We start from the raw sequence: 10,836 nt of genomic DNA on the forward strand, positions 1-10,836 counted from the left end.
TGAAGGCAAAATTTAAAAATCTTTTACACTTTATTGAATAGACACTTGCTAAGGTATCATAGTGAGAAACGGTTCAGTTGTCATGGGGTCACATAATAAAGTATTGTTAGTTATAATATTGATGTGCTCATTCTTAGACATCCTAAAATTTGATTTTGGATGAATGTGTGTACTTTGGCTTAAAGTAAAGTGAGATGCTCTTTGCCTTTATTTATCTTATTATTTGAACTGATGCAAGCATTCTCAAATAGTGTATTTGCACTAGTGATAGTGATCGTACCAACATGCAGTGTTCAATTGCATGTGTGCAACCCTCAAAGAACTTGATGAGGAAGGTACTGATCGAGTACTCATATACTCATTACATAAGAGGTACCAGGCAGAGTGAGAAGAAGCCATTTGCCACAGGTCTAGTAGCTATCAATCAAAGCACCAGAATTATAACGCAAATTGTCTTGTGGCTTTTCCTCCTTAAACCTACTGCCTCAAAGGAAAAGTTCATTTATAAACAACAAAGAGTTAATTTGTATTGCTATCAAATCTGTAGATGTATGTAGCTTAAAAAAAACTAAATAATTCAAGAAGCCTTTATAAAAAGATGAATTCCCTGATAATCTTTTCATTTCCTATCCCTAGAGGCAACCACTTTTAATTCTATTAACTAATCCTCTTGATGCTTTTCTCTCTATCTCTAAACAGCATGTTCGTTGCTACTCCATTGTATTTCTGACATTTTTCAGATTAATTTCCACTACATGGGAAGACCATTTGACTGTATTTCACCTGCCATGTAGCATGTCGCTGAATCAGTATTATGTGCTTATGTTATGATGACTGTATACATATTACTTACTGAATCATAGAATATACTGTACTGGATTTTCCTTATTGCACAACTCTGTTCCTCTTCTCATTAATAGTCATCTGGTTCACTCATCTTATTTCTTAGTTTACTGGGGATTTATCTTATTTATTCCAATCTCTCACTTGTATAAATGACCTCTACCACATTAAGACTTTCATGTTATTAAGAAAACATCTTCCCCGCAGTTTGATGATTTCTAGGCTCACTGCATAGCTCAGAGCCTGGGGATCTCTCCTCATGATTTGGGGAATCCTTTTGCCTTTCTGTATCGTAGGAGCCCCAGGTTTGTACCCTATGGTTACTCTTTTTTTATTTTTATTTTTTTCTCTGTGGTTACTCTTTCTTGATTTACTGCTCTGGCTTGATGAAACACATTCTTCATTAGTTAGGCTAGAAAAAGTACATGAGAGAAAATGTTTCCAGATCTTGAAACTGTCATTAAATGAGTTAGTGTTTACAAATTGCACAGAAAACTATCAAGCACATGATATGCCAAATAATTTTTTAAAATACTTCAACCTTTACTCTTGTCTGGTTACTTGAATAGATATTTTAGTTCACAAATTGTTCTTTCCTCAGGATTTTGAAGGCATTGGTGTGCTGTTTTCTAGTATGGAAGTTGAGAAGTCCAATGCCTTTCCAGCATTGTTAACCTTGCTTTGAAGTCTTCAATTTTAAGTTAAATTTAATGATAATATGAGTATAAATTTTTCATTGATTCCAGTGACATTCAGTGAGCCTTTTCAATCTAGATATTCATAAATTTTAAGTCTATGAATATTCTTGCAGTATATCTTTGGTGATTTTTTCTACATTCTCTGTCCTTTTCCCTCCCTTTTCTTTCCCTGACTCTCTTGTTTTGTGGCTGGGCTTCTCAGTTCTCAACTTTTATTTTACATTTTGAATATATATACAGATCGTCTTCATCTAATATCTGAAATTGTCCTGCACTTTACCCTCTAATCTTTTAACTGAACTTTTCATTTCTGCTATGTTCATTTTAATACAACACTTTTTCTTCTCTTCCTATATTTTTTCATAGCATATTGTTTTATTTACTTCATGACTGTGGTATTCTTTCTTAGTGTATAATGATAGTGAATAAAGTAATAATAAGAAGAAAATGTTTTCTTAATGGGGCTCTTATAGTTCCTTTCATGTGTCTGCTAATTTGCTTTGCCTTTTTTTCTCTTATGTTAGAAGCCTCCCTCAAATGTTTGAATTTGGTTTTTGTTAACACCTAAAAGCTTGGCAATAACACACTAATCAAAGATGAGTGCAAATGAATATGTGATTGTTATCCATGCAGTTGAGTCTATGTCCTTCTCTTGGGAAACACCTGATTGTAAATATCTCTTAAGGATTTTAATTCTATCGTTTGGTTGTTTTTATTTATTTATTTATTTATTTAGGTACCAGGGATCGAACTCAGGTCCTTGCACTTGTGAGGCAGGCACCAGAACCACTAAGCTAAATCCCTGGTCCTTGTTTTGTTTTTAGAAAATGCTCTTCAACTGGTTGAGGTAACAGAAGCTCATCTTCCAGGATTCTGAATTCTCTACAAGCTTTCACTTATTTTTCCTTCATTCAATATGGAATCTCACTCAGCCTGAGTTTTTCCAGTGCAAAATCTGAATCTTCGATTAGGTTGATGTAGGGGCAATCATGAGGCTGGGAAGAATGGGGAGTAGAACTCAGTGACTCCAGTTCTTAACCCACCTTTTCCTGCATCCTTAGGTGCAACACAAATGGTTTCTTGGCTTCTTTCACGGAGTGATTGGGATTAGCTTTCTTTTCTGTTTATCTGAGAAGGCAGCCATCATGCCTTCGTCTCCTTTCTGTTCTCTAAAATTCCGTTAACACCTCTATAATTCTAATGACAGTTTTAGGTTTGTAATCGTTAAAAAAATGGAAAAATTAAAAATAGTTGTATTGAGATTTCAAGAAGGAACAGACACAAGCATGTTATTTTATCCAAACATCTTTACTTGGAAATATATTTGTAGATATTTTTAGTTTTTTTTAAATGATCCATTTAGTTTTTAAAGGCATGAAAGTCTACTGTGGTGGTGGTGGTGGTTGTGTGTGTGTGTGCACAAGTGTGCAAGTGTGTGTTATACTTTCTTCCCTTCCAAGGGATGGGTGGGAAGGGCACACCACAGACACATAAAGTGCACAAGCAGAGAACCAGAATGATGTAAAGAAAATAAGACGAGTCTCAGCAGAAAAGACCCAGGACTGGAAAGAATTCACAAGGATTATGAATTTTGGAATTAAAGAAATTGAGATGTTTTGAGAAAATCCATGGTATATGGTTGCCTGAGTTGGTGTTGACCCCTGGGAAATGTGCATATGTGTATTGAACTAAAAATCTTAATGTCTCACTGTTTTTTGAGTGCATGCTTTCCTTTTATAAAGTAATATCTTTCAGTCTTTTATTTTTATTTTTATTTCATAGGCCTGTAATGTCTGTCTGTTGTCTACAGGGTGTCATATGAACTCCTTAGTTTGCCTTTCGGGGTCCTTTACTCTCTGACCCCAATTTACCTTGCCATTTGTCTGTCAGTATTTTCTGACATAAATCCTTCCTTTCAGCCAAACAGGAATGCTTCGTGTACCACAGTCTTTTCAATTTGCCTTTCTTTTAGAAAGTCTCTCCCCTCCTCTGCATTTAGTGCTCTTAGCCTTTATTTAAGATTGGACTAAAATCCATTTTGTAAGCATCCTAACCCTGGTACACAGGTTCACGTCCATGTCCTGACCAGGTCACCCAGAATCAGTTTACCATCAACTCATCATGCCCACTTTATCTAGATTTATTTCATTTAACTCTTCCTGAAACATAGGCATTTTGCATTTTTATCCTAGCATTCATTTTTTTCTGACATTAAAAAATCTACATTTTTTTTTCTTATGGTCTGCCTACTGTGCATCCATTTTTATTCTCTGCTGTCTACTTCCACCGGAACGTGAGTTACAAAAGGAGTCCTGAAGCTGAAAAGGTTATCAAGGTGACATGCGTCACCTGGCTGATGAGCATGGAGCTCATGTTCTCCACCACAAATGCTCATGGCCTCACGGAGTTTGGCAATGACTCCTTCGCTACTATTTGTAATTTCAGTTACTTCTGAACAGGGTTTGACGGTGTTGGCCGCTCATTCCCTGATGGTGTCGCTTGGCTTAGATTCAGTGATACCCGCCTCTCTCTGCTCCCGCCCACCCTCGCTCATTTCTTTGTTGTCTTCCTCTGACACTTCCTATACTGATGGTCCCAAGTTTGTCACCATCCGTTTCCTCTGCTTCCTCTCCAGTCCTCTTCCCTGTGTACTAAATTTTGCCCTTAGTGGCGTAATATCACAGTCTCACAATCGCGGATGACATCACTTAGTGTCAGAGCTACTTGCTTACTCATAAGTGCTGTTATAAGCACTTGAGAATGACTTTTAAATGAATGGAACCCACTCAGAGTTTCTATCGTGAGAAAGTTGTACTCGTTCACTTACGTTTCTGTAGTGTGTGCTGGTTGTGTGTAGCAAGGTGACATTCCAGATACCTGGAAGTAAATTGCTCATAATTCATAGTCCATTCCGTATTTTCTGAAAATATCCATGATCCATGGTTATTGATATGTCATTAATAGTTACACCAAATTTGAAATATGATATCCTGTAAACTGTGGGTTTATAAATGTATTTGTTTCTTTGACTTTACTCATGGCTGCATATTTCATAAGAGAGATGAAGAAAACATATGTGTGCATCTGTATCTTTCATAGAAATGAAAGTGAGGCTATAGTTATAATTTTTAAGTCAAAAGCAAAGTTATCATCTGAATGATATATGCAATAATACTGTGTATATGAAATCATGGAAATGTGAATAGTAGGTGATGTATGTGGTATCTAGATCTGTATATCTGTACTTCTTGTGGCACCTGGGATTGAACCAGTGCCTCATGCATGCTAGGTAAGGGCTCTACCAATGAGATAATTAAGTACATTTCATCAGTCATTTGGTAATAAAAAGCCTTTGTGAATATGACCTATGTAGCATTCTGGGAGGTCTTTGCTTTATTTGACCAACTCCTTTTGTGAGTGTTGTGTGTGTGTGTGTGTGTGTATGTGCGTGCATGCGCAAGTGTGTGGTTTTCATTACAGTCTGAATATGATCCTGGAAGTGTGCCTCATGTAAATGTCACTCATCATCTATCACAGAAGAAGACAAGTTAAACATTCCTGCTCTGGGCTATTTTCTATACTTACGTGTGTTTAACTCTCTCCCTTAGTTGATGGCTCTTGCATCTGCATCATCACCCATGATCCCTTTTGTGGAATTACAAACAAATTTGGGCAGCCGTCCCCTGGGCATCATTATGTGGATGTCTTTCAGGCCTCCTTGAACATGGTGCATCTAAAGTTTAACTCATTTTCAATCTGAGGCATCATCCAATTCCCTTTACTTCAATTATTGTGCATTTCCGTTGGTTGTGCACCATCATCTGGTCTGCTAAATTCACTAAGAGTAATATTCAGTGTCCCTAGATTGGAAGCCTCATCCTTTTATCTACTAAATATCTCTGAAAGTTTTTACTTTTTTTTCCTTTCTCACTACCTTCACCCTAATGCAACCCCTCATCATTCCTATTCAGATATTTCACATCCTGGTGGCTCTCAAATTTTAGTATGAACCAAAACTCTTAAAAATGTAAATGGTCAGGTCCCAATTCCAGCAATTCTGATTCAGTAAGTCTGGGGATAGTTGCCTAAAACTGAAGTATTAACCAGGTGTTTTTCTGAGAAAGTTTTCATTTCTCCTCTAAAAAAGAGAAAATATTCTGATGATGGACAGTGCCATACATTTACTGAAATTTATGAAATGAACAATATTAAATTTGAAAGATGCAAATGAAAGCAATGCTGAGATTCCACCCCACTCCAGAAAGAATGGCTTCTATCATGAAATGAACCAATAACAAATACTGGTAGGGTTGTGGGGAAAAGGAACCCTTCTCCACTGTTGGTGGGAGTGTAGACTGGTGCAACCAGTGTGGAATCAGTGTGGAGATACCTCAAACAACTAGGATCAGAGGTTCCATTTGAGCCACCTATTCCTCTGCTGGGTATCTTCCCATAAGAATTAAAAGAATCATACCACAGTGATATGTGTGCACCCATGTTTATAGCAGCACAGGTTGTAATAGCTAAAACTTGGAAACAGCCCAATTGCCCATCAATTGGTGACTGGATAAAGAAAAAAATTTTTTAATAAAATGGAGGACTACTCAGCCATAAGGAGTGAGAAAGTAGAGATATTTATAGCCAAATGGGTGCACATTGAAGCAATACTCTTAAGTGAAATAAATAGGGCACAAGTGTAAATACTGAATAGTTTCTCTGATGTGAGAAACTGAAAATATAAATGAGAATCATAATGTATAATAGATCATGTAAAATAGGAAGAAAAAGTCCAAAGAGGAAGGGGAAGGGGAAGTGGGAAGGAGAGGGGAAAGAAAGGAAATGAATAAATATGAGAAAAGGAAAAAAATGGAAACAAAGGCTTTGTAGATAGGGAGGGATGGAGGGGTTGAAGGGAGGGCAGGGGAATGGGAAAAAATAAGAGCCAAGATACATCACGCACAGGTACACAATCCCAATGGTGAATGTCAGCATATTGTATAACTAAAATGTACCGGTAAACTTCATGAATTAAAAAGATGAAAAGTAGTGTAAACTATGGACTCTGAGCAATAATAATGTGTCCATGTTGACTCAGTTGCAGCAAATGTTCACTCTCCCGCAGGATTTTGTGGGGAAGTTTGCGCTTACGTTGGGGCAGGCATATTGTCACTGTCTGTGCATTCCACTCCATTTTTCTGTGAATCGAAAACTACTCTCCAAATAAGGTGTATACTTTTAAAAACTTACTATACAAAGCTTAGCACATTTCATGTACCTAATGAATGATCCAACTCTGAAATGTTTGTACTTCTCACTATGTAACACATCATCTCTCCCATTCAGCTCTCTTCTGTTGAACACAGAATGTTAAACATGGAATGCAAGAATGGAGAGAGAATTGTGACCTACAAGAGGGATATGGATCAAGAACTCCGCCGGAGGAAGCCAGCCCAATCCAAGAAGAGGAGCACATATTTTCACATGAGATTTTGACTAAATCTCAGCTTAATAATGGTGACACTGAAGATGCTGATAACAGCCAGGTGCTCTATGAAGGCAGTTTTCCATCCTACCATTCGTGGCCATTCTCGGGTAATTCTACTTAGCCCTGTGATCCCATTGAGGAACACGGGTTTTTATCATCGAATCCCACCACCAGCCATGTATGGTGGATGGCACACAGTGACTATGATTCCTGGAGACAACCTCAGACCCGAACTTATGGTGCACGTCAAGACTGTGTTCTCACACACGTGCATGCCTGTAGACTTCAAGGAGGTGTGGGTGACCTCTACTTGTTGTTTGGGGGAAATTTGCAATGCTATTCTGGCAGTCCGTCGAAACTCTGTGCCTCTAAAGGGCACGACTACACCCAGCCACCTTCTCACAATCCTACAACAACATGTTGCATACTACCCGAGATCTCTATGCCAGTGTTACCCATTTTAAGAATCTGCCCAACGTGGAAACCCGTCACCAGGGCATAGACATCTTGGTTATTTGGGAGAACACAGAGGGTGAGTACAGCAACCTAGAGCATGAAAGTGTAAAAGGAGTGATTGAGGACCTAAAGATCATTACAAAGGCAGAGTCTTGGTGCATTGCTGAATATGCCTTCCAGGTGGCCCAGAAGATGTGGCGCAAAAAAGTGACAGCTGTGCACAAGGCCAACCTTATGAAACTAGGAGACGGATTCTTTCTCCAGTGCTGCAAGGAGGTGGCATCCCGCTATCCTCACGTCACCTTAGACAGCATGATTGTGGATAATGCTACGATGCAGCTGGTGGCCCGACCTCAACAGTTTGATGTCATGTTGATGCCCAGTCTTTATGGCAACGTTGTCACCAGTATCTGCACAGGCTTGTTCGGAGGATCAGGCCTTATACCTGCAGCCAACTATGGCTGCGTATGTGCAGTATTTGAGACAGTATCAAGGCAGTTGAACAAGAATCCAGATGATAAGAATGGCCAATCCTACTGCCATGCTGCTAACAAGTTGCATTTTGCTGGATTACCTCAAACTCCACTTCTGTGCCACCAGGATTCATACTGCAGTCTTGGCATTCTTAAGCAATAAAAATATTCAAACACTGGACATTGGAGGGCAGGGTACCACAGTGGAAATAATTCAGTACATCATGGATCACCTCCAAAATCCAATTAAATGATCAGTGCCTTGAAAGCCATTATTACCCAAAGTCTTTTCTGTCCTGTTCTTTCCTCACATTGTCCTCCTCCTGGGCTCCAGAATAAGCTGTCTTCTCTGGTTCAGTAGATGCAGCTGAACCAAAACTGATTTTTTTCCCATTAAATTAAAATGCCATGGGGCTGGAGAGATGGCTCAGTGGGCAGAGCACTTGCTTAGCATGCACAAGGCCTTAGGTTCAATCCCCAGAACCACCACGCACACACACAAATTTAAAATGCCATAAACATTGCTCATTTAAATTAGCAAAACGGTTTGCACTGTATGTGAATTAAGGACATTATTCTCTGTGTTAATCCACAATTCTCCCCTTCCTATGATACAATACACTGATTAAATCAGAGCTGATTGTGGAGGACAAGGGCTTTTCTATAACTTGGCACACTGATTTCCAGGTGGTTAAAATTCAGCAGAGCAGCCCACAGACAAGTCTGGCTTTTCTGTAGAGGTTATTAATTAGTTAATTAGTGTGATAAGCCTTGCCTACAAAATATACATTGCGTCTTTATTAATAAATAGGGCAATGCAAGGCTGACCTATTACAGATTGCTTCTATTCGCCTTTCAGTATTCCATCCATAGTGTTGTGTAGGAGCTTTTCACTAGGAATTTTTCTGGGTTCTTTTTCAACACAGAAATCCCTGGGCACTCTTGCTCTCCTGGAAGTGGGTATCATGAAGTTCTTGAGATTGGGCCTAGACCTGTGGAAATCAAATATCTTTGTAGCCACCAGGCCACAAATCTTTCCTGTACAAATGGAAGCAAACTCTTGCTCAGTGCCTCAGAGCCTTCTTATTATTAACAATTTCAAAGAAAGAATGAGTGTGAAAAAAAATGCCCTGAGCTAACATGAACATTTACTATCATGTTATTATACTAAATTCACACTACTTTTTAGGTCTTCATAGGGAGATAGAATAATTTTATTACTTGGAATTTTTGTTAAGCAAAAAATTGGAAAAATAATGATTATCAAAACTTAACAGTAGTCTTATCAGGAGGAATGGCGTATAGATAGAAGTAAGATTTAGAAAACTAGTGAGTCTGTGTTTCGGAAACCTGCTATCTCACCTGTGACCTTTGGATATCACCACAGTTTCTGTATCAGAAGTTGAAGACGTTTTTCTTGGACCATAAAGATTTACTGTGGTCTCCACAAAGTTCCAACTTAGTATGACGATCTTGATTCCACCTGTGCTAATTACATATGCAGCCAGGGCCAGGGTTTGGAAATCCAAAAGCTAGTTGGGGGGAGATTAGTTTGAGGAGGGAAGGACCAAATTCATCCCTGTTAGAAGTCTTTAAAAAACTAAGGCAAGCAGGAAAGAATCATTGATAAAATAATTGCAGCAGTCCCTTCAGTGGACAGTTAGCTGTCGGCCAGGATGGTTCTCATCGGCCCATGTGGCATCCACCTTGGGGTGATAGAGCCTGGTTTGACAAATGGACAAGGGGTAGACTGTGGCCTGAAGTCCCTCTTCCCCCAGTGTCACACTCACCTGCACAGCCTTGACTCACACTACCTGCTCTGTAACCCTGTCCCTCACGACTAGGGGAGCTTATTCATGGCCCAGCCAAGGACGGTGGCCCAGCTGCAGCTTCTGTGTAACAATGGAGTTTATGTTTCACTTCAGCAGAAGTTTCCCATTCGGGTAAAAATGTCCCTTTGCAGAATCTAAAACTGCCTCCGTCAAAAAGGAAACAGTTCTTGAGTCAGACTTCCTTATGCTCCTATTCCACAGTGGAATTTTCTCCTTCCAGTGTTCGACTCTCCCACTTCGCTCTGAGTGCTGTACCTTTTTTCTTGTCCTTCATAGTCCTTAGGAGAATGACTGGTGCATAAGACATAAGTAATATATTCTTGTTGATTCAATCAAAGAATAAATGTTGTGGCTAATCCTGCCTCTTAGATCTAAGGTGAGATGATAACAGATTTTACCTCGCAGCGTTCTTTGAAAGACTGTAGTGCATATAAGCTTACTAGCATTGAGGCTATAGCATGGTAAGTGCTTGGTGTATTTTTTAAATTACTGTATTTAGCGGCGGCATGAGTGCACCTTGTGGGTCTGTTCCTTGCAGGAGTAGCCATTTATTGCTGTCCACCTCCTCCCTTGTGAGTGTGCGCCCCTCCCACTGAGATGCAGTGCATAGGAGCTGCCAGAACTCTCTCTTCAGGAACTAAACGCCAACAAACAATATCACTTTATGGTGCATAATGATGAAAATGAGTGCCAGTTATCCTTAAGAATGGCTAGTTTAGGTGCAGCTGAAAGGATTAATTGTATATTGTCCGAGCAGGGCTAGTGAATTATGAAGGCAGTCCCGGTGCAGAGACAGTGGTGACTTTTAAAATGTTCCTACATCGCACAGTTTCTTTGAGGGCTTTGAAATCGTGCCCCATGTGGTCTTCAGGTTGAAGTGTGTTTTAGGACTTGTGCCTGTCAGTGCACAGTGCTTAGTAGCTGTAGAGGGAAATGCAGAGTCAGAAGAGGAAGAAGAGAAAGATGTAAAACTCTTCAGGGTAACTGCAGAACAATCTACCCCTGGGAGAGGCAACAGGTTCTGAAGAAAGGAGTGCAACCTGCTGCAA

General features: G+C 39.4%; 1 protein-coding gene across 1 annotated transcript; it reads left to right on the top strand.

Moving 5' to 3' along the window:
• Positions 1 to 6,910: 6,910 nt before the first annotated feature.
• On the top strand, positions 6,911 to 8,444 carry LOC104858029 (isocitrate dehydrogenase [NAD] subunit gamma, mitochondrial). Its single transcript, XM_010618108.2, is given in 3 exon segments — positions 6,911 to 7,426; positions 7,428 to 8,006; positions 8,008 to 8,444. Coding segments are annotated over 3 exon segments (1,155 nt in total). The 5' UTR covers positions 6,911 to 7,052; the 3' UTR covers positions 8,210 to 8,444.
• Positions 8,445 to 10,836: the final 2,392 nt, after the last annotated feature.

This window comes from Fukomys damarensis, unplaced genomic scaffold (assembly GCF_012274545.1).
Source record: "Fukomys damarensis isolate Sample0158 unplaced genomic scaffold, DMR_v1.0_HiC HiC_scaffold_32, whole genome shotgun sequence".
NCBI lineage: Eukaryota > Metazoa > Chordata > Mammalia > Rodentia > Bathyergidae > Fukomys > Fukomys damarensis.